This window comes from Apiospora phragmitis (assembly GCF_038363925.1).
Source record: "Apiospora phragmitis strain CBS 135458 chromosome Unknown utg000001l:1.0-2902119.0:1.0-2906034.0, whole genome shotgun sequence".
NCBI classification, from domain to species: Eukaryota; Fungi; Ascomycota; class Sordariomycetes; order Amphisphaeriales; family Apiosporaceae; genus Apiospora; species Apiospora phragmitis.
This window is the reverse complement of record NW_027117399.1, coordinates 943,830-966,068: the sequence shown is the minus strand read 5'-3', so window position 1 is coordinate 966,068 and position 22,239 is coordinate 943,830. Positions and strand designations below refer to the sequence as shown.

General features: G+C 51.6%; 8 protein-coding genes across 8 annotated transcripts; 1 reads left to right on the top strand and 7 right to left on the bottom strand.

The window, feature by feature from the left end:
• Positions 1–947: 947 nt before the first annotated feature.
• On the bottom strand, positions 948–1,502 carry PG994_000290 (uncharacterized protein; the record flags this gene model as incomplete). Its single annotated transcript, XM_066851699.1, has 1 exon — positions 948–1,502. One exon carries the CDS (start codon positions 1,500–1,502, stop codon positions 948–950), a length of 555 nt encoding a protein of 184 aa, XP_066722331.1.
• A 74-nt stretch (positions 1,503–1,576) lies between these two features.
• On the bottom strand, positions 1,577–3,844 carry PG994_000289 (uncharacterized protein; the record flags this gene model as incomplete). The annotated part of the gene is made up of 3 exons (XM_066851698.1): positions 1,577–2,071; positions 2,287–2,528; positions 2,590–3,844. The coding sequence occupies 3 exons, from the start codon at positions 3,842–3,844 to the stop codon at positions 1,577–1,579; spliced, it is 1,992 nt and encodes a 663-aa protein (XP_066722330.1).
• A 2,241-nt stretch (positions 3,845–6,085) lies between these two features.
• On the bottom strand, positions 6,086–7,259 carry PG994_000288 (uncharacterized protein; the record flags this gene model as incomplete). Its single annotated transcript, XM_066851697.1, has 2 exons — positions 6,086–6,350; positions 6,376–7,259. 2 exons carry the CDS (start codon positions 7,257–7,259, stop codon positions 6,086–6,088), a joined length of 1,149 nt encoding a protein of 382 aa, XP_066722329.1.
• Positions 7,260–8,488: 1,229 nt separating this feature from the next.
• PG994_000287 (uncharacterized protein) lies at positions 8,489–10,276 on the bottom strand (the record flags this gene model as incomplete). Its single annotated transcript, XM_066851696.1, has 3 exons — positions 8,489–9,994; positions 10,050–10,135; positions 10,189–10,276. 3 exons carry the CDS (start codon positions 10,274–10,276, stop codon positions 8,489–8,491), a joined length of 1,680 nt encoding a protein of 559 aa, XP_066722328.1.
• A 535-nt stretch (positions 10,277–10,811) lies between these two features.
• On the top strand, positions 10,812–12,544 carry PG994_000286 (uncharacterized protein; the record flags this gene model as incomplete). The annotated part of the gene is made up of 3 exons (XM_066851695.1): positions 10,812–11,239; positions 11,304–12,067; positions 12,117–12,544. The coding sequence occupies 3 exons, from the start codon at positions 10,812–10,814 to the stop codon at positions 12,542–12,544; spliced, it is 1,620 nt and encodes a 539-aa protein (XP_066722327.1).
• A 737-nt stretch (positions 12,545–13,281) lies between these two features.
• PG994_000285 (uncharacterized protein) lies at positions 13,282–14,721 on the bottom strand (the record flags this gene model as incomplete). Its single annotated transcript, XM_066851694.1, has 1 exon — positions 13,282–14,721. One exon carries the CDS (start codon positions 14,719–14,721, stop codon positions 13,282–13,284), a length of 1,440 nt encoding a protein of 479 aa, XP_066722326.1.
• Positions 14,722–18,008: 3,287 nt separating this feature from the next.
• Positions 18,009–19,072, bottom strand: PG994_000284 (uncharacterized protein; the record flags this gene model as incomplete). Its single annotated transcript, XM_066851693.1, has 3 exons — positions 18,009–18,190; positions 18,406–18,645; positions 18,802–19,072. The coding sequence occupies 3 exons, from the start codon at positions 19,070–19,072 to the stop codon at positions 18,009–18,011; spliced, it is 693 nt and encodes a 230-aa protein (XP_066722325.1).
• Positions 19,073–20,044: 972 nt separating this feature from the next.
• On the bottom strand, positions 20,045–22,212 carry PG994_000283 (uncharacterized protein; the record flags this gene model as incomplete). Its single annotated transcript, XM_066851692.1, has 2 exons — positions 20,045–21,854; positions 21,923–22,212. 2 exons carry the CDS (start codon positions 22,210–22,212, stop codon positions 20,045–20,047), a joined length of 2,100 nt encoding a protein of 699 aa, XP_066722324.1.
• Between the last annotated feature and the right edge of the window lie 27 nt (positions 22,213–22,239).

Sequence of the window (22,239 nt, the reverse complement as noted above, 5' to 3'; positions counted from 1 at the left end):
GACTACTGTATCTTCCTGCTGCGGCGGAAGAGACTGGACGGACCGCTACGGACCGAGCATGTGATGTGGGGGGAATATATGACAACCTGATCATGGAAACAAGGAAAGTATACCTTTCGATCATCACCTGTTCCGACATTTCCTTCAATATATGCAAAATAGACTTCTATAAGCGGAGCTGAAGGCCGGCTATTGGAGGGGTTATGGAACATGCGGAGAGGCCTATATGCGGGGTCAGCGAGATATACGCGAATTCGACCTTGGTCTTCGATGATCGTCCCAGTTGCCATCGGCCCCTTCCCGATACGGACATGCACAATTCTAGTCTTGATGTCAATGATCGAGGGAAGTCCAATTAACAAGTAGGTTGCAAAATGATCGGCAGGGCAGTCTATGCAACCGGATATACTATACCCAACGGAACCAACCCTCAAGAGTTGGGCCAATGAGCCTAAGTTATCCCTGACCCGTCCATACAATACCCATATCTGGTGAAAGCAGGACTTTCACCATTACGGGGATACACACATACATGCGGTCTCAGACTGGTTGACATCGTTGCTTGTTCGGGAATTCATTGTCCATTTAACGTCATACTTGACATGAGGATATGTATGCGCTACCGAAGCGCCAAGCTTGTGGCTGCGCTCAGAAATAAATGTAAGTGCAAACAAACGCTGCATCCTGGGTATCAAATTCCGTCCGTATCATCGCCATGGCCACATTGCTGAAGAAAGAAGTCCTATTGCCTTGCACATCAAGTGGATAATGCAACAAATACTCAGGTTGTCGCTGAAAAAAAGGCACAGAGAATGTGCCAGGAGAACAGGAGTCCAAGGTGAAGGCAAGTGAACCAACCAACCTTCCCTTCTTAGGTTCTCCGTCCCCTCATCATCCCCTGACGATTGCCTATCGAAGAACTCATCATCATCAGCACTCAATGCTCTCTAAGCCCTGTTGTTCTGTACGCCACGGGCTGATGCCGGCCCAGCGTTTACTTGTCGTGCCAACGGACGTCTAACCGGGTTGGCTGATCCGAATTGTCGGCCTAGCCGTTGTTCTGGTTGCTCGGGATTCCGTAGCAGAGCCTGACAGCCCCTATGTAATCGATTCACTGCTACTGGGCCCATTAGTGGAGGTTCAAAGAACTCGCGCATTCCAGGGAATTCAGGTTTTTGTGCGAAAGCAGGAGGCATCAGCCCCAATACATCTGGGCCCGTCCCACCTAGAATGAAAGCGTTGTGTGGCTCCTCTTGACGTGCGCCCCGACCGTGCAGAACATCATCATTGCCTGGGAGAACACCTCGCCGGCGATTGGCATAGTTCGGAGCACGTCCGTCAGCAGCAGCCGCTACTTGGTGGTCGTTGCCAAACAGCCTTTGTGCTAGTCCAGTATAACGCCGAAATCCCGGTTGAGCTTCAGCAGATAATAATCGAGGACGGGCTTGGACTTGCTCACGACCATCTCCCCTGATCTTGTAGAAAAGCCCCCAGAGCCTCATTGTTGTGATTGCCATTCGGCCGATGCTGGCGATGTGCCCTTCCCAAAGGTACTCGCACGATCCAGTCGTTTGGATCAACGTCCAGCGCTACTTCTCCATTTGGGGGGCAGGTTGAGTGGGGCAGGTTGTGCGATCACGCCCTGATAGCCTGCGGGTTGCGGTCCTTGGGATATGGCTGCCCTGCCAAACGGTGCCTGATCTGCAATCCTTGCAAGCAGGTCCTTCTTCCTGTTGTCAAACTGTTTCACGATGCGTTGATGCGCTCGTTGTGCTGCATGTAAATGCCCCAGTCGCTGTTGCTGGTGGTTGCCATTATCCTGTTCTATTTGTACCTCCGGTCTTGGGGCATCAGCCTGCCTCATCTGCACATCAGGTCCTAGGGCATTAGCTTGGCCGGGACGGAGTGGTGCAGGTACTAGCGGAAGGACAAGAGGATGGCCGCCCAGGAAGTTCAGAGAGAAATGCCGACCGCCTCTTATCTCATTAAGATAACGGGGGTCTCTCTCTTTGCGTTTCTTGTCGTCTTCCTGCACCTTGTTTGAAACCTTGATGTCCAGTGCAGTGTTGTCCTATGCATAGCAGGTTAGTATTTGATACTTTCTCTTTCGGTACGAAAGGCACACATGAATGAGGACTGGAGGGGGCAGGCAGCGTGCGCAATAGCCACGAAATCTTCCTAGTTTGGGATTAATAGAACCCCAGGGCCACTGGGCCCGTACGTACATAGGCCATTCCAGGTAAGGGATCATTCAGATAGATGGGGTTAAGAAATACTAGAAATTACCAATTCTGGGTTCTCATCCGCGACTTTCTTCCTCATCTCCTCTTGGGCACGTTGGACTTCGGCTTCATGGCGCTCTTCCGTCGCGTCGAACAGCGGACATTGGCCTTCTTTTCCACCACGAGTAGCATCGTTGAAATGGTCGTAGCCCTTCACAGTCTGGCGGCAGACATAGCACTGTATTGTCCTACATCGTGTGCATGTTATCTTGTTACATCCATCCTGTTTGATAAAGGGGTTTTTGCCTAGATTCCATTATTAGGTTCGGCTGTTCGGTTTGGAGCTGTGCCCGGGAGAGTTTCTTACAAGAATTGCATCGTCGTATCATGGCTTCGCTCATGGCCTCCTCAATAGTGTGGCGAGCTTCATGTCCTTCTTCGGCTGCAGCTTCAGCGCAGTTTTTAGGTATGTGTGTCACCTTGCGGCACAATCGGCAACTGACAACCTCACAGTCCGCATTCGCGCACCGGAATTCCTTGTTTTCTTCAACTGGTGGATACTCCATCGCGAAGGGGCAGAATGGACAGGTCTCAAGGCTTTCTATCCCTGCCATCTCAAGCATCGCTTGCTGTTCGATACGGTCCAGAGCAATTTGCAACTTCTCGTCAAGAAACGTTCGCCTTTGTGATGCCGAGAAGCCAGCCTGACATCCTTCCATGGACATGCAAGTGAGCTGGTATTTTTGGTAGCCTATCTGGCTCTCTGCTTGTTTTCTCATGCAGGGCCTACAGAACGAATGAGCCTCCTCTGCGTCGCACTGCACCATGCGGTTAAGGGGGACGTCGTCGAGACAACAGCCGCATTCGGCCACCTGTCCGCTCGTAATGGCTCTGTCCCTGTTGGCGTCCTCCTCAGCTTCTGCAGCCGCCTTTGCTTCGTGCTCTTCCCGGACGCGCCTTGCGGCCACAAATTCTTTCAGCGCCGCTAACTCGTCCGCTGGAATGTCTTCGCGGACCAGTTGATCATTTATGGTTTGTCGGCTATATTTGACCTCTAACTTGGTCGCCGTCTTTTTTTCAGTCCAGAGCGGTGCTGCAGCGTCCCAATTTCGCGCTGCTTCATCCATGGTCGTGTAAGTATGGAAGACAGATGATCCATGCTTAGCAAGGAGGTTTTTGATCGTATTTTTGGGTACCTTAGGATAGTCCTGTGAGATCAGTGCCACGGCCATGTCCTTATACCGAGATGTAGTCATGACTCGGTTGTACTCTGGGTCGTGCAATCTTGCTCTAATCGCTGCACTTTCCTCGACCGTGGGTGAAGTGGTTTCCCCGCGCTTCCGTTTCTTAGTGTTTTCACGTTTTGGGTAAGGGGTGCCATTCTCTTGTTGGTCAACGATCAAGGCGACAATGAGCTCAGCATTGTGGTTGTGCATTTCGGCAAGTCCTGCCAGATGAGTCGGGCAGATGTCTTCAAAGACACTTAGAACGTGGGATAGGCATGTTTGCTTCTGCAGTATCGAAACTTGGCTGAAGTCCCCAGGGCCATCCTCCGAATCAGAATCGACGAGATCGATTACTTCTGCCAAGAACCCCAGTTTACCGTCGACGGGGTCACTCATGTCTGCGATGTTCTGGTGGTTGGCTTTCTACTCCTTCGGGCACCACAGAGATTCTACGACCACCGAAATCGGGTCACGGGCTAAGGAGCGCGACACCCAAGCAACTTCCACGTATTTGTCTGTCTTGAAATGGTTAGCTAATTGCAGAGAAAGTATATATGAGAGTCAGTAAATATGGACACAATGATCGTAGATACTGGAACCACCGCGTCTTGTGGCCAGCCAACGATTAGCCTTTCACCAAACGGCTGCCGTCTCTGTGCTAGAGTGTACCCAAACCAAGTCTGTGAAGGGCACAGAAGCACAGCCGATTGTAAGCCGGGAGATCCAAAACTGGGAGATCCAGAATATCATGGGCCAGGCCAATGAAGTGCGCGAAAGTAGAACCAGATGATGGTAAAACCACAATGCCTACATGTGGGGGGCTTGCGATTGCTGGGCTGCAATGAAGAATGGAAAAGGTAGTGGAAGGTTTGAACAAGTCATAAGTTCAGAGTCGCACTGGGGCTGGAGTGAAGGACAGTTTCTTCCTAAAAACCCAGAGGACCGACCGCATTGGTTTGGGTGTGTTTTGTGCCTTGTCGTCAAAACCAACGGTACGACCATTGTAGAGCATTTGGTCCCCCAGTAGATGACGAGGGATTCAATCATGTAGGGCACCTGGATATGCTAGGCGCATGGAGCGACGAGTGCTGGGAAAATTGGACTTACCAAGGTCAGGATACCACCGATATTGGTGATTGGAGTGCAAGTCATCACACTCGTTGCCGGAATGTGAGATGCAAATGCAATAGATGGCTGTGCATCAGGTCGGACTTGGTAGATGTGAACTTCCTAGAAATAATAGACTGGCGTGACGGGGGAGAAACAAGACGAGTTGGACCAGACGGATGGAGTTATTCGGTGCGCTCAGTAGTGGTATTATTTTGTCGGGAATCAAAGGACAAGACGTGAAGTGTGAAATGAATGCACCCTCGGAAGGCGCCAAAACAGGAAGGGAAGCGGGGAGACAGCAAGGTTGCTCGCAGCGCTTTGCGTCTACTCTAAGGAACGAGGTGAGGTGTAGACATGTAAGACGCTCTATCTAATCGGAACAAGCGAGGAGCAACTTTGGAGGCCAGGGAAGAGATCATTGATGTGGTCGTCTCTCGCCCGAGTAGGCAGTTGTTATTGTTATTATTGTTGTTGTTGAAGGGACAAACACCCCGATGCGATGCGATGCGGGAGACTGGAAATCGCAGGTTCCCAAAAAGTGTCTGTCGCTGGGCCATTGCTTTCCTTTTTGCGACAGGCCAAAGTGAATGAAGTAAGTCCACCTGCAAGGCAAGCCTTTACTCGTCAATTCTAGGTTTCCTATTTTATAGGTTATCCATAAGGGCTCGTTCCGCCCATGGACGCCCACTTCCCACAGCCCAATGTACACATTGTTGATAGCGAATCCCGCCATCATCACACAATGCCTACTCAGAAACATGGAGGTAATCAGTGCATGGAACAACCTTACGCCCCTAGTTATTTCGAACCTACCTATACTCTGTTAACACTATGTAGGTTACCTAAGCTGTCTCTAGTATCTAGCATCAGCTATGCGCCATACCCCAGACATGAGGTAGGTACGCACCTAACATACCTTAGGTTCCTTCTAAGTTGCCCCGACTTGATTGGGCTCCTAACTTGAGATAGACCCGTCTAACCATATGTAGCTACGGTAGCTAGCGATCTTCTCCATTCCGGACCTGCTCTCCGCAAAGGGGGCCATTGATGAGAAGCACGAAGTCATCGCCCTGCGCTCAAAATAAATACTACCTAATTCTTTAGGTTCGAGATTCTGTTTGATAATATTTACAACTTTGAAATGGCCTTTTACGGGTTGAGAAAGTTGATCGGATCAACTCGAGTACGAATTTTCTAAGTTGTTTCCATTTCATTCTTTCGAGGAGCACGAGGTCATTTACGATCTATCACCCATCACTTGTAACATACAGACATGTTCCGTATCGCCCATTTTATTACAATATGTCACACCACATCTAGACAGCACTTCAATAGTAGAGTAGAGCTAGGCAGTGTTTGTTTAGTCACGTATTGCATTCCATGCCGGTCGGTGTTTGTCATTCTCGGATTCGACACTGTGAAGACTGTTCTTAAAAAATACAAGTAGAAGTTGTTCAGAAAGACATAATGCCAAGTGCCAGGCGGCTCCCTGCCCAATAGGCCCCTGGTAAGGTATTCAAGTAGCGATCAATTCCAGCAATATTTCTCGTTTGCAACCCATTCAACATGCTCTCCTTCGTCTTCCCCGTACCACCTCATGCTGGGAATACTGTCAACGTGCCTTTCGACGATTTCCGACTGCAGCCTGCTGGCCTCGATAAGCGACGAGATGGTGGCTGTCGGATTCCACAGATCAATCTTGCCCAACTTCCAGTCCCTCGCGTACCCGTGAGCCTTGGCCATAACTGCGGCAAACGACTCGGCAAGTTCCTCGGCGGGGGCCGTTTCGTTCCTCAATTACGAGACGAAGGATGTACATTTTATTTTTGGCTGTGTCTTGCGGGTTCTCGTGGAAGTTCCTGACCCATAGTACCCAGACACGTTTTCCATCCGGGCCAGCTACAGCCCCTTTTGTCTCCGTCGGACCTCGATCCTTGAAGAGGGCTCGCGCAATAATGTCATCTCGATAGAAATGCCACCGCATAATGTCGTAGTCGGGTGCGAAGCAGAACCTCATCTTTCCATCGCTTCGGGGCTTCGCAAGCTGCTCTCTCATGAGCTTCTCGTCCAAGTCGCAGAGCTCTTTCAAGTTGTCGTAGGTAATGGGTCGAGCATGGCGTGCTGCTTCGGCGTCACCTGCTGCTACCCCTCCAGGGATGGCAAAGGTAACGTGCAGACTTGGATAGGCTGGCCACCCCTTCTTAGCATAGAATTGTTTCCCGATGTCGCTCCACAAAGCACTGGCTAGGGGTCTCTGCTGTTGGCATTCAGGAGGCTCGGCACCATTTCGCAGCACCTTCTCGAGCTCTCTCAGCATTCGGGCCCCATATCGGTTGCCCCTGAGCGCGGGATCTGTGAAAACGCTCCCTACCCCGTAGGCGATTCCCTCCTTGACTTGGCCAGCGGCGTCTCCAACGAGGACCCGCTTGCGGAGGGTCTCGCAGCTGGAGAGCACGGTCCGCTTAGACCCCTCCGGAGAGGCTTCCGATGTGAGAACCCAATGCTGCATGCCTCCGTCCTTCGACAGCGGCACTGTCTCCATATAAGGTTCTCGTCGGAGGTAGTCCTCCTCAGAAAGGGCACCCTTCCACTCCTTTGAGTTTAGCCGCCATGTTGCATATTTCTCATCTTGGGTTGGATGTGTAAGAATCAGGTCAGAAGATTCCGCATCGGGGAGGCTTGTATGAGGGAGAGAGCCCATTGTAGAATGCTTTGGGTGTCGGTGAGAAGGGTGGACTTGTTTTTATATATTCAGATTTGGACAGTAGCACTAGCGCCTTGTATCAATCTGGAGACGTATGTTAGGATAAGAATACTAGAGGTTCTGAGGATATCTACGTAGGGATGTAGTGGCAATCTGAAAACAATCTGGTGGAATTCGAGTGAGACGTAGGTGTTCAACAGAGGAATGTAGTAGGCGTGGGTGAAAGTGGGTTCTCGATTCCCTTTTTAGTCTTCTCATGCTCGGGGATTGTCCTAATTGTGACTAATAGAATAGAATAGACGTAGGGAAGCGCAGGTAGCGATCGACCAGGCGCAACGGCGCTCGGCATAACAATACCAGCACGACCTCGACGGAATCTACAGTTCTGACTGCGGAATTGGACGGGGGTCCCCGGATTCAGTTGCTGGCAGCGCCATAACTGTGAAGGTCGTACGTGCAGAGCATGTAGTTGCCGACTAGACTCTCATTGAATCATACCCTCTTGCCTTATCTCCTTTCTTCGACAATTGCAGCATACTACTAGAGCCATGACAATTGCTAGGTAGATACTTAGGTAGTATCCTCCTCATTCTGCCCAGCAAGGCCCATGTGGAAAACCTGGGGTTTGGGGCTAACTCGAGAGCCGACGTCGTGTCTATTCTTCCTTATCTTGAGTCCGGGTCATATGAACCACCTTAGTCTGCGACAGTGATGGGCTTAGTGTAGTTTGGCTCGTCAGCCTCTAATCCAATTATGCAACCACTACGTGTACGGCATCGTCTTATTGACAAAGAGAAATGCAATCTATCAGCCTCAGGTCAAGGTTCGTACAGGTTGTTGGATGGTTTAGATTGACTAGGTTAGGATGGAACGCAGCGTGGGGCCGACGCCAACCACCCGGATCTTCGTCTGGGCAGATCCCTCTGACAGCCGAGGTCACGATGCGTTTGCTTCTGTACTCACGCGCAGATCCAATCATCAACTCGATTGGCTTCCACAGATCAAGTGATGAAGCAGACTGCACGAGCAAAGTCTACTTCACGCTATACAAGTTGCCTCTTGACTAAGAGTCGAATTATCCATCATCTAGTCCTACGATGGTAGCTTTCTGCGTAGGAATCGAAATCTTTCTAGGCTTTCCGTACCCTTTCTCATCTTTGATGCAGAACACCTGGTAGGTAAGCGGAGTAATTCATATCTCTCAGTGTCCGTGGCCATCATCCTCTTCACCTCTCTGCTCTGGGTCCAGCTTGATCAGAGTATCTATCCTCATGATGGCAATGCAAGCCCTCGACCGCACTCTTGAGCTGCCGAATCTTGCTGATGCTGGGCTCCAATACACCTGCCTTAATCTCATCCACCACCTTGCCCTTGGACAGATCCAGACCGTAGTTCTTGTAGCCCTTCATGCGGGAAATTGTCTTCACGTCCTGTGTAGCGTCACCCTCTTGCGTCCGTTGAGATATGGCGTGCCTTGATCGTAGCTGCGCTACGAGCTCACTGGCGTCCTTGGCCGCGTTGACAGCCAGCGTCTTGGGAATAACCAAAAGCGACTGTGCAAACTCCCCAATAGCCAGCTGCTCTCTTGATCCAACGGTGCCGGCATACTCTTCCAGGTAGATGTGAAGGGCAGTCTCGACGGCACCGCCTCCGGGAACGATGCTTCCACTTTCTAGAGTTCGCTTGACAGCGCAAAGGGAATCGTGTACCGAGCGCTCCATTTCATCCAAGGTAAAGTCGTTAGGGCCACGAAGAAGAATAGATGCCGATGAGTGTGTCTTGGTGCCCTTGACCAGGATGCACTCGTCGTCCGAGATTCGCTCTTGTACAACCTCCTCAGCATAACCAAGGTACGAGGGCTCGAACTTCTCATCGCCGTTCAAATCGGACAGAGTGCTGAGCAGAGTCGCACCGGTGGCCTTGGCAATTCGTCTCAGATCCTCCTTCTTGCATCGTCTAACAGCCATTGCGCCTCGCTCGACGAACAGCTTCAGTACCATATCGTCGATTCCCTTGGTCGTGAGAACCACATTGGCACCAGCCTTGAGAATCATCTCGACTCTGTCGATGACCATACCGGACTCTCGGGCACGGATCTGTTCCAGCTGTTGGGGGTCATCAATGGTAATCTGAACGCCCAATTTCATACGCTCCTTCTGTAAGTTCATATCCAAGCATGCAATCTTGGCGTCTATTATCCGCGTGTTCATTGCCTGAGAAGCCACGGTGCAGTTCAATGCGTAACCCTTGACCAGCATAGACTCGAGCGAGCTCTTTCCGTGTGCCTTGAGGATGTTGACGGCCTTGACGGGGTATTTAACTTCATTTCTGTTGTTGGAGGTTCTGACGGCTTGCATGGCGTCGACGACCATCTGAGCAAAGAAATCCGAGTCGGCACCAATGATCTTGCTAGACATGGACGTCTTAGCAATACTGAACAATGACTCCTTCTCCAGCTGCTCGACTTTTATGCTGATATTCTCGTTCATGTACTTGATCGCTTCACGCATGGCCAATCGGTAGCCCGTAATGATGGTCGTGGGGTGGATCTTGTTCTTCATGAGCTCGTTGCCTCGTCGCAGAAGCTCGGCGGCGATCAAAACCACAGATGTTGTGCCATCTCCAACCTCCTTATCCTGCTGGTGGGCCAAGTCGACGAGAATCTTGCCAGCCGGGTGTTCGACATCTAGTAAGCTGAGAATCGTCGCACCGTCGTTGGTAACTGTTACATCCTGCAATAATTATCAGCAAAAGCAATCCCAAATGAGGTAGTTGGCAGCTACTGACGCCGATATCGTCCACCATCATCTTATCCAGACCGCTGGGGCCGAATGAGCTCTTGACAACATTTGCGATAGCTTGGGTAGCCAAAACTGAGAGAGGTACTGTTAGAACGAATCCTCGGGTAAAACTTTCACTGTCCTACCATTCTGATCTCTGATGTCGGCGCCAGAGATTTTCTGGCCTCCTAAGAACAGGGTCCCGTTTCCGGGCTGCTCGAACATAGAAGCCATTTTGTCGGGTCGATCTCGATCTCTTCTAATGCGTACACAGGAACGAGTGGAACGGGAGATTCGAGAAAATAGCAGGAAGTACGGTGGTCGGTTCGGGCTTTGTCGTGATGCAGCCAGGTAGGAGCCTAGCTTATCGTCGTTGCTACAGGTATTCGGGCTGCTAGAGCTTCAATAATTTTGCTTTGGGCGGGCCCGAGATTGATCCGGGCCGCTTTCATACCTGTTAATTGCACGATTTTGATTTATCCAGTACTTGCCCCTCCATGACTGGACCCCTCCTTTCCAATAGGGACGCACTGTACGACTATCGAAAACGCGGGACTGTTTCTGCTAAATTTCCCAGGCACTGCCTCCCCTGTTTCGCGACAGCTACCCGACCGATTGGGCAAGTGACTCGGGCGGCGAACCGTCCAAGAAATCGTCCGTCACCACAGGTATCAATTGAGCCATTCTTCACGAAAACTCGGGATATTTTACTGCCTAAGCTTGCCCCATTTCTCCTATCTTGACGGCAACCTTTGCCCACGTTGCAATCATGGCGGACGCACCTGCACCCGAGCAGTCGAAGAGCGCGATGAAGAAGGCCGAGAAGGAAGCGAAGAAGGCGGCCGAGAAGGCTGCAAAGGCTGCAAAGCAAGCGACTATGCCTGTGATCGGTGGTAAGAAAACGGACGACATCATCGGTATCACCGTATCTAAAGCCGATAACTTCTCCCAATGGTACCAGGAGGTTGTGCTGAAGGCTGAGATGATCGAGTACTATACCGAGATCTCCGGCTTCTTCATCATGCGCCCAGCTACTATGTACATCTGGAATGTTATTCGCAAGTGGTTCACCGCCGAAATCGAGGCCATGGGTGTCGACGAGACCAACTTCCCTATGTTCTTGTCAGCGAAGTCACTCGAGAAGGAGAAGGATCATGTGGAGGGTTTTGCTCCTGAACTGGCCTGGGTTACCAAGGCGTAAGTTGTTTTACTGGGTTAAATCATTGTCTCGTTACAGTCAGCTAATTTGTCCATCCGATAGTGGTGATAAGAACCTTGAGGTTCCCGTCGCGGTTCGTCCTACATCGGAAGCCGTCATGTACCCTTACTATGCCAAGTGGATCCGCTCGCACCGAGACCTGCCCTTCAGACTGAACCAGTGGAACTCGGTTGTCAGATGGGAAGCGAAGCAAACCACGCCTTTCCTCCGAGCGCGCGAATTCTTATGGCAAGAGGGCCACACTGCACACTTGACCGAGAAGCTTGCCGGCGAAGAGGTTCTACAGATTCTTGAGCTGTACGCTCGAATCTATGAAGAAATCCTGGCCGTCCCAGTGGTACGTGGCAAGAAGACCGAGAACGAGAAGTTCGCTGGTGGATACTACACGACAACAGTCGAAGGATACATCCCATCCAACGGCCGTGGTATCCAGGGTGCCACGTCCCACTGCTTGGGCCAAAACTTCAGTAAGATGTTCGACATCACCGTGGAAGATCCTGCAGAGAAGGGAAAGCACATTAATGTGTGGCAGAATTCCTGGGGTCTTTCAACACGTGTGATCGGTGTCATGGTCATGATCCATGGTGACGATAAGGGCTTGGTTCTCCCCCCACGAATCGCGAAGATCCAGGTTATCATTGTCCCTGTCGGTATCACCAAGAGCGTCACGGAGGAGGTTAAGGCAGCTCACGGCGCCCAACTTCAAGATATCAAGAAGACACTTTTGTCCGCTGGTGTACGGACAGAAGAAGATCAAAGAGAAGGATACACTCCTGCCTGGAAGTTCAATGATTGGGAGCTCAAGGGTGTTCCCTCTGCGCATCGAGTTTGGACCCAAGGATGCTGCCAAGGAAGTCGTCAGTTACGCCCGTCGTGACACAGGCGAGAAGGGCACCATTCCCATTGCTGAGGTCGGCACAAAGGTGCCCGAGCTTCTGGAGACCATCCAGAAGGACCTGTACACCAAGGCCAAGGCCTCCTTTGACGAGCATCGTGTTGTTGTCAAGGAGTGGGAGAAGGTCATCACTGCTCTCGATGCCAAGAATGTAGTCCTCATTCCCTTCTGCCAGGAACCCAAGTGCGAGGATAAGATCAAGGACCTTACAACCACCAAACATGATGAGAGCCCCGATGCCTCGGTCCCTCAGGCGCCTTCCATGGGCATGAAGAGTCTGTGCATTCCTTTCGAGCAGCCAGAGCCGATGGCTGAAGGCACCAAGTGCCTCAACCCCGAATGCCAGGCTACTGCTCACAGCTATGTCATGTTCGGACGCAGCTACTAAGCGCCACAAATGCCGACTCTTTTCATTCATGCGTCGACGTCATGGTCTAAGCGCAAGGGCGGTATAGGCTGGATTATGGTAGTTTTGGCTGGGCATGATGCAGTGGGATGTCAGTGTTACTGAATTGGCTTATAGAAAAGAATAAAAAATGTATCTCGAGCCGAAGACCAGGTAGTACTAGAAATACTATATCGATATGGCCCACAATGAAAAAATGGCTTGCTACTGAACTCAATACTATGTTTATCCCAAGGAAACCCAGAAGCTTACAATCAGCCAGAGCGAGTATGAACAACATTCTCATTGGAGTGCCAACAAATTATTTCCAGCTTAATCAATCATACCACGCCCAGAGTAAACCCCAACATGCCCTTGATTTTGTGATGCTCACGTATAGGTCTCTCGACAACAGCAGCCTGGCATGAAGCTAATAACTTCAGCACGGCACTCAATTCGCTCCATGAGTGCATGATTACTTCGTGTTCTTTGACGCCATCACTTGTTTGTTCATTGACCGAAATATCGATGAGGTGTTAAGTTAAATCTTGTTTTCATAATCTGGCGTAATGATGCCTTGCTAGTAGGCATAGAATATCATCAATATATAGTTCCATTTTCATCCCATAAACAGGTTGTCCTTCCCTGGCTGTCAGGGGATGAACCAATCCCCTATCAACCCAACCCATCTCACAACTCATTCCCCGCCGTCATAGTATTTACTTTATTTCATACATGTTTTAGACGCCGAGAGCAGAGTTGAAGGCATCGGCCGCAGCCTGTCCCGAAGCCGCGTTGGCGGCCTGGGCGGCCTGGTTGCACTCGCTGACGGTGGCGGCGCTGGCCTTGCACTTGGAGCCGAGCTGCTGGCAGATGAACTGGGTGATGATGCCGGGCTTCTGGGCGGAGCCGTGGGCGAAGTCCTTGGTGTTGACGGGCACGAAGGCGGACTCACCCTTGCGGTCGGCCAGGTTGGCGGAGAACTGGATGGCGGGCGAGCCGCACGAGCCCGTGTCGAGGCCGCCGGCCTGGCGGCGCTTCTTGCCGCCGTTGGCCGACACGCACTGCTGCTGCTGGGCGTCGCAGTCCGAGACCTTGATGGAGTTGTCCTTGCCGCCGTTGACGGCGTTGGCGCAGGCGTTCTTCTGGACGTCGCAGGCGCGCTGGGCGGCCGCGCCCAGGTTCACGAACTGGGAGCCGTTGACGCCGAAGGGCTTCTTGGAGGCTGCATCGGAAGTGATGGGAATAAGGGCAGCACCGGTGGAGCCGGTGAACTTGTTGAGGTTGGTGGCAGTAGCGGCAGAACCGCTGCCAGCGTTGTTGTTGTTGTTAGCGTTACCAGAGTTGGCAGCACCGGATTGCTTGGCTTTGGCCGCAGAAGAAGAAGCAGAGGCAGGAGCTGAAGCGACGGCGCTAGCACTGGCTCTGCTTCCAGCGTTCTTGGCCGGGGTAGCGCTGGTCGAGTTGCCAACAGCAGCGCCGGAACCGCCAGCGACGGCGGCTTGGATCTCAGCCTCGGTGACGTCGGGGACGAGAAGGCCCTTGGTGTTGATGCAGCCCTTGGGGTCAATGTCGTCACAGGTGTTGCCGGCGCCGGTCTCATCGCCGACCTTGCCGGGGGCGAAGGTGCCCGACTGGATGGCCAGGGTCGGGTCGGCGCCAATGGCGCTCAGCTGCGTGGCCAGGGTCATGGCGATCTGCTTGTTGAGCTCGGCGGCGCCGTCGGAGGCCGGGTCCTGGTGCTGCTGGAGAGCGGCGACCTCGGGATTCTTGGCCGTCTCGGACTTGCAGAGGACGGAGGCCAGGCCGACGGATGCGGTGTTGCGCTCGAGGGCGCGGAAGATCAGGGCGTTGGCCATGCCATCGACATCGTTGGCGGCCTTGGCGTTGGTGAAAGCCTGGTCAGCGATGCGCTGCTGCAGGCAGTCCAGGTCCTTGACGTCGCCAGCACCCTCAGCTGCGGCCTTGTTTCCAAGCAGCGAGAAGACGGGGTCCTGGATGTTGTCAGGGTTGTCGAGCTTCAGCGAAGCAGCCACGACGTTAAGGATGTTGTCGTGTGAGTGCTCCTGGGGAACCTCTCGGCGGGACAACTGGCGGTTGAGAGCCTGCAGAACGGCATCAGGGCGGGCAGTGGCCACGCCCAGCATGACCGCCAAAGCAGCAGTTGACTCGAACTTCATCTTGTCGGTTTTAGATGTAGATATATAAAGATCGTAAGATTATGCTTGCAAGATAAGGCCCGGCCTAAAGAAGGGAAGTCGATCCAGAGCACTAATAATAAAGAATGTATAAAAGATTCAAAGATAGTTCACAGAACTAGTAGCGAAAAGAACGTTACAAGTAGAGAAGCGCAGGCACTTGTCGGTGGATGAAGATGGAAAGGACCTCTCCTGATGAGTTGGCGAGGACTACTGTCCATATATACACAGCAGATGCGAGAGTCGTGAGAGTCCCAGGCACCTCATCCATGGATGTTTTCCATCTGGCAGGGTGTTAGTCCGACCCGCCCAGATGCCACCATTCAGGGTGCTGTGTGTCTCTGATGCACGAGCAGGTAACGGTCTCGATCAAGCAGATCATCTTGGGAAGCAAGCCCAATGCCATGGCATCGCAGGAACGTGCTCCACGAACTGCTGTGGGAAAAGTGGGCGCTTCTTCGGCAGAAGGCCCTGCCGAAGGCCATGCGAGCCGCAAGGAGCAGAGACCTTCGCTTGCGTTACACTTGCAACCGTTTATGGGCCATGGAAAATAGACCTGCCCCTAGCTTTCCCATCTTGGTCCATATGCCGGGGTACATAGTACACAGACAACAGGCAAAAAGCAAACGTCACTGGGCGGCTGGGACGTTTCACGACCATGGGTGCCATGAAGAGACCGTCACACTGGCAGACTTGTTCAGTCGTTTGTGGTTGCTGTTTAGCAGTTGTTTTTATTTTATTTTGTTTTCTCCTAGGATCATAGCTTGATGGTGTTTATAGTCGGTCAGTGACATTGACTTTTGATGGACAACGGGCCGCCGCCGCCTCCTCAAGAAAAACAAATCGGACGAAGTTCAGCATGGATGGGAGCTCAAGATTTCGGACGAGAGCCTCGACCTCAAGTGGTCAGTGGCTCGAATGGGGCAGTCGGCAGGGATGATCAAGCTTAAACAATGTCGTGGCTTTACCTCTTAAGGTTAACTTGGGCTCATCCGATAAGAATCATCAATGAGATGGAGATGAGATGAAACAGAACGGAGCAAAAATGAAGTACGTATGCAAAGTCAGAGAGTCGCAACCCGAAACGTCTCACTTGAGCCGCAACCCCCCATTATTAACCTGGGAGACCTGAGAGCCAAGCTTTTTACCAGATGTACCGCTGATTGGTTGCTGAGGGTGTTCGCGGGGAGTTAAGCCTACTGATTAAGCCTAACCTTAGTGGCTAGTGGCTCGCAGCAAGCGGAGTGATAGGGGGTCGTGGGCATGGTTGCATGGGTGCATCTTTCCAACGTCTCCTTCGCTTACCCAGAAGCTTGCCTAGACTGCTAGGTCCACGATATTCAACACCTGTTCGGCCATTGCCGATATCAAGTGTCATTGTATGGACTCTCTAGGATTAATAAGGCGATTCTTCATCAGGAACTTGGTTCGGAGCACCGCGTCCCGTAGGCGCTAGCTGGGACGTGTTCATCCATTGCGGTCGACTGAAAAGTCACACCTCTTTCTGCGAGGTCGTCTAATGGGGCCGCTATGGCTGATCATGTTCCTGGTTTGTATGTCCAGTTTGTGCGGACCAGGCCGAAGTTCAGAGTCCTGAGAAAAGAGGAAGTGGGTAATTTGGGCGATTGATCTTCTGGATAGCGACACAGCACAAGCAGGCACAGCCCATGGGCAAGTATTGGCGTTTCCCTGCTACATGAGACGAGAGAATGTCACACACAAAACACCAGTGAGGGGCCATGGAGGACCTACTGGGAGGACGGGCATTCTCTCGCACGGCAATCATACCGCCAAGGCAAAACCTGCCGTCTCTTGCTATGCTATCCCGCCTGTTCGTCTTCTCTGACAGCTTTCAACGGCAAAATAGTGCTGGTTGGCATTGATAGACTTCTGTTTGTCGTACACTACATGCATACACCTAGTTAGGAGTTCCCTTCTCGTTCGTTTCTAGATTGACACACGACATACAGGGCCGTCCTAGGCCAAATGACGCTCCGTAATTCCGTGGACATAAACGTGAAGCACACACGGCTAACGCTCCTCAACATACAACAAACATAGCTTGGATCCTTCGTGCTAAAGCTGGTTCGATTACCGCCAGTTCAAACTTCAAACGGTCTCAATGAGGAAAGAGGGAAAATAACCATCCCATGTGAGGTCGCATTCCGGAAAGATCGCCTTCCGCTACAGCCCTCACGCAAATCATCGATCAAATCTGAAGCACTTGGCACTTTCAGGGGCCATCCGCTGATCTGTTCGATAGTTCGTCCGGTATATCTACATACAATGCAGGAGACGTTGCCATGTTGCATTGGGACATCAGATCAAGTCAATTAGACCAGGACGATCAGGCTAGGGCAGAAAGGCGGCAGATCTATGATCCGAGTCGCTCCGGGCTTGCTAAACACCAAGTCACGGGAGCGTGATAGTAGAAGAGTCAAACATCCACAGCAGCACCTGCCAGACTCAATGTATTCATATTCTTAATCTGAATGTCGAGGTTGGAAATATAGTGTAAATTACTCGGGAGTTCGAACATTGCAATACTCCATTTGCAACCCCTTATATCGGCAATAAGCTCTCGCAAGGGGGTGGCATATGCATTGTTTTCCTAGAGTCTTTGCTGGGTATCGGAACGGAAGTAAATGGAATCAAATTGTCTGCGTGTCATTGAGCACTGTGTACAAAATTTCCTACGCGCGCGTGCCTTGGTCGACTCTGCCCGGTTGGATGGAGAGCAAAACAATCGACGATTCTCCTCTCGGTGCCATCCGCATGACAAAAGTCGATCTATCAGGTAAGCGCTCAATGCAATGCAATCTGATGTTACATTTGGTAGAGTCAAATAAAGCGTTTCGAAGGGGCTCATCGCAACTCTGGCTCGGCCGGCTCATTTCAGTCACGTTTCGGAAGGCATTCCCATCATTACACTGGTGATGGATATGATATGTTCTTTCTTATGCCTAGTACATTCCCCCTAGCACCTGGCTATTTTCAACCCAAATTCTTTGCATATTCCTAACACAGATACGATAGTCGTGGTAGGAATAGCCGCCTTGGAGCACGCGATGGGACAGACACAGCAACTCAAATCTGGACGTGCTTGGTTTTGTACAGGATTAGCGGAGGCTGATAATGTCTAAGGAAAGTCCGAGAATGTCGAGGTATCCCCCATCGCATCAAGTCTATAGCTGGGAAGCGGACAATGGAGAAAGCGTGCCAAATTCCCTTCTTTTCGGCAGTCTAATATTTGTACACGAGATCCACGCTTAACCGATGATCAACTTGTCGTCCTCGGGGAACTCGTACTCGGGAATTTCCAGGTTGAGAGGAGCAGGGCCCTTCCTTATACGTCCGGAGATATCGTAGTGAGAACCGTGGCAGGGGCAGAACCAACCACCAAAGTCACCAGCCTCGCCGATAGGCACACAACCCAAATGCGTGCAGACACCTATTCAGTACCAGCGTTAGTTTCAATTTTGCAGGTTGCTGGCGGTCACGGAAGGATATTCGCCGCGTTTCAGGGGTAAGGATATCAGTCGGACATTGAGGCCTCGCGCACATCGACGAATTGACATCATCGGGTATAATGCGCAATGCCACATCGTCGACATTTGACCCAATCCAAAAGTAGGAATCCTTGAGGTGATGTTCACAATGACGTACCCAGCATAACCAGCCACTCAGGCTTCTGCACACGATCCTCGTCGGCCTGGGGGTTCTCGCAGAGACTTGACGTCAATCTTGTTGGCCTCATTGATCTCGCCCTGGGTTCGGTGTCGGATGAAAACGGGCTTGCCTCGCCACTTGATGATGACGTTCTTGCCCTCGGGGATGGCGTTGAGGTCGACCTCGACCTTGGCCATGGCCAAGACATCGCGGACGCGGACATGTTCTTCAGGAACTCTGCAGTGGAGGGTGTCACGGGTTAGCGAGCCATTGGCAATACAAAACGAGCTAGCTGCTGAGTCGCATCTCCAACCTGGCCACCGCGGGCATGACCGTGTATTGTTGGCGACTCAATGGCTCCGTGTCGTCGCCCTAACCCATCTTATCACTCACCTTGAACAGTCGACTTGGCACCGGCGGCGGTAATGGCGCCCATGGCACCGACCATGAAGTAGGAGACCAGGTTGTTCGAGCCGATAGAGTTCTTGGTCATGTAGCTGCCCCAGTCGGGGATGTTGGAAGCCTTGGTCTCGCCCTTGAAGGGGCTGCTGTAGTTGCCATCACGGAGCGAGCTGGAGGTGGAGAGAGCGCGGACGGAGCGGAGGGTGGCGGTCTTGGAAGCCTCTCGCGCGAGGGCGCGCGATGCGATAGTCAAAGGCGCCATGACGATGGGGAGGTAGGTTGTGGATTCAATTGGGAGGTTGAAATTGGGAGGTCGTCCGGAGAGAATCAATCGGAAGCTGCTTTACCTGCTTGAGGTCTTTTCCAAATTTCTGGGACGATTACCGAAACGGAACAAGCTCGGCTTGGAGTGGCCTCATACAAAAGCTGACTGGTCTGTGCAGCTGCCAAATTGCGACTTGCTAATTCGTCGAAGCTGTTGTTGACGACACTCCAGCTGGTCGCCACCTGCCCAGCCGACTGCTTAGATAATAAGTTGCCTAGGGATTACTTCATTAGGGAGCCGTCTACAGTAAGTACATGTAAATACATCCCTAAATATTTTTATGTAACCTTGGCATTCAGTGACTGGTGAGGGGCCCTGAAAGACGGGATAGCCAATGGCGAGAGGAACAGGACGAGCACTTAAAGTACTTAATAATGGGGTTACTGGATATCTAACTGGTACCTTAACCGGCAATGAGACAAATGCGAGTACCAACGAATAGGTATGGAAGAGCTGGCAGCAGAACTATAATACCAAAAGCGTTACAATATTGCCGCGGCATTCAGGGCATCCCACATGCAACACATTTTGACTGCATATCTAAGGCATGGAGTAACACGTCCGGTACATACAGTAACCCAATTTCCAGTCTGATCCTCAATGCAAACGCTTTAGCTCCTCGACCAAATTCCGTATACTCTCGACATCCGGCCAGACCCTCGACCATTTCCTGCTGCGTCTCCCTCGTCCGCGTCTAAGAAACGCTCAATGAGCTCACCGTCTATGTATCTGTATGGTTCCGTCTCTTCCGCTGCTCACTGATAAAAGAGCGGAATTTATTAAACTTCAAGTCCCCAATTGTCCCGATCCGTTTTACTAATGCTTCTTGCAAGCGATGTAGTAAGTCAAGCATACTGTCCGTCATGGTTCCAAATAGATAAATGCCACCCTCGACCTGTTTCTTATGTGTTAGCGGCTGTCCAAAATGTGATTCAAGCCAAAAAAAAAGTGACGTACCGTGCCGAGGAACGCTCGAGGGACAACAATGGCATTCTCGCTTGCGTCGACCGTTACTTTCCTGATCCTGTTGACCATGTCTCCCAGATTGAATTCGCTGGTGATAGTCATACTCCTCTTGTCATCTTCTGTAACACCTGACGAGTTGCGGCGAAGTACCATTAGGTTGCCTTGCGCATCCGACTCAAGCCATGATTCGCCCTCAATATGACATATTGACGTGGCCCACGAAGCTTGGTAATGCCTGCCCAACTCCTCCAACTTCGCCGGCTCATCATCAACCGGCGGGGTAAACTTGACGAGACTCATTGACTTCATCAGATCAGCCACCGCGATTGTATCCCCTTCGATGGCAAGATCGACGGGATAAGTGGAGGGTCGATAGGAGGCAACGCGATCCATCTTAGCGTACGTTGTCGATACCTCGTTGTACCGGTAGACGACCACAGTCTTAGCAAGCGCTGCCACAATGTAGTCGCCGATAACACCGAAACATCTACATGCCCCCTTGACGCCGCGTTGCGTAACCACATAGGGGTTGCGGTCGCTATCGATGCCCACAACTAGGATTCGTCCCCTGAAGTCGTCTTGCGAACCGGGGTTGGGCTGAATATCGCTGAGGTAGCTTGTACCAACAAGGAACCGTTCTACTTTGTTCCCGTAAGAGTCTGTGAGTTCAGCTCGGAATACCGCCTCCACCATTTCTGGTCCTGAGGAGCCTTCGAGTACCAAGTCCTCACCAATCTTGTCGAAAACTACCTCGTCGACGAGCCGGAAAGAACTGGTGATTATTTCTTCGTTGTTGAGCACTTCTCTCTTCACACATCCCAGTCCAAAGGCCCGCTCGTTTCGAGAGTAAGCTATCCGCCTCACAGTCTGTCCTATTGGGAGTGTCTGAACATGAGTCCGGCGCTCATCATCAATGAGAGCGAGTTTCAAAGTGGTTTCGGTGGCCAGTGCCATGCATTCCGGGAATGCCTCCGTGTCAAAGGGACACACACACGTGGCGTCCTGTGCTGTTACGGCCGAGTAGATGATGCGACCATGAGACGCATAAATCAGGCTAGAGTGTTCACTCGTAGAGAAAAGATTGTAAACACCGTTCGGCTTCGGAATAAGCTGCAAGCGTGCATGCCGTGTGCCAAGGACGATACTCTTGCGTCCCGATAGAGCGAAATCGGATTTTGACACATTAAACGTGAATACGAACCCGTCTTCCATTGCAACAAACAGACTGGGCCCGGAAGACTCGGGTGGCAAAACCTGAGCAAGCACAATGTCACGGGGAACCGAAGTCAGGTCGTCCTGTTTCCTGAGAGATTCGGTATGCAAAGGCTGGAGGGTTTTGAGATCCATGATGGATATTGTCCCTGATTTCCAGAACCCTACCACGCCAATGCTTGGGTACTGAGGCGGCAGATGTATGCAAGCAACCTGTTCCTTTTCTCCGAGGTCGTTGTGTTCTGTGCGGATGAGGTCATGTTCTATTCCGAGTGATATGAGACTGTTACCGTTGACAGACAGTAGGATCCAGTCATTGTTAGCCGATGCATTAGTAATAGTCTGGCCAGCTGCAGGACTCCAGCTGGAGATGGCAACGCCGCCCTCAACATCAATAAGCCGCACGCTGCTAGGAGTAACCTGGATCAAACGCCCATCCGAAAGGTTCTGAGCCACCAAACTATGCTCGTTTAACGATGTGCCTTTGAACTCCTCGACTTCTTCAATATCCCCCACGCACTGAACGCAAAGGCTCTCGTCTCTGTGAGGAATGATACTAATAAAGTATCGTACTTGGACGAGGCCCCGGTCTGAATGGGAAATAGCGACCGTATATTGTCCATGTCGGCCAGGATACCAACGTCTTCGAGTCCGACTCCACTTCGGACACTCCTCAGGCTGCCGTCTTTGTGGACACCGCTGCCAGCAACGATTCTGGCTTGCCCAGATGAGTACTCGTTGACTGTCTGCTCTTCCCCCTCACGGTTGCCCATATCCATAATAGTAAAATCCAATATGGGCGAGATATTCGTCAGCTCCTGGACGAGCTCAATAGTATAATTCTCTGGGTTCACTCTGAACAACTGAGAATTGCCGTAATGCGAAGCGACAAATAGCATGTTGTCTCCCAGGTAGACTAAACGGTT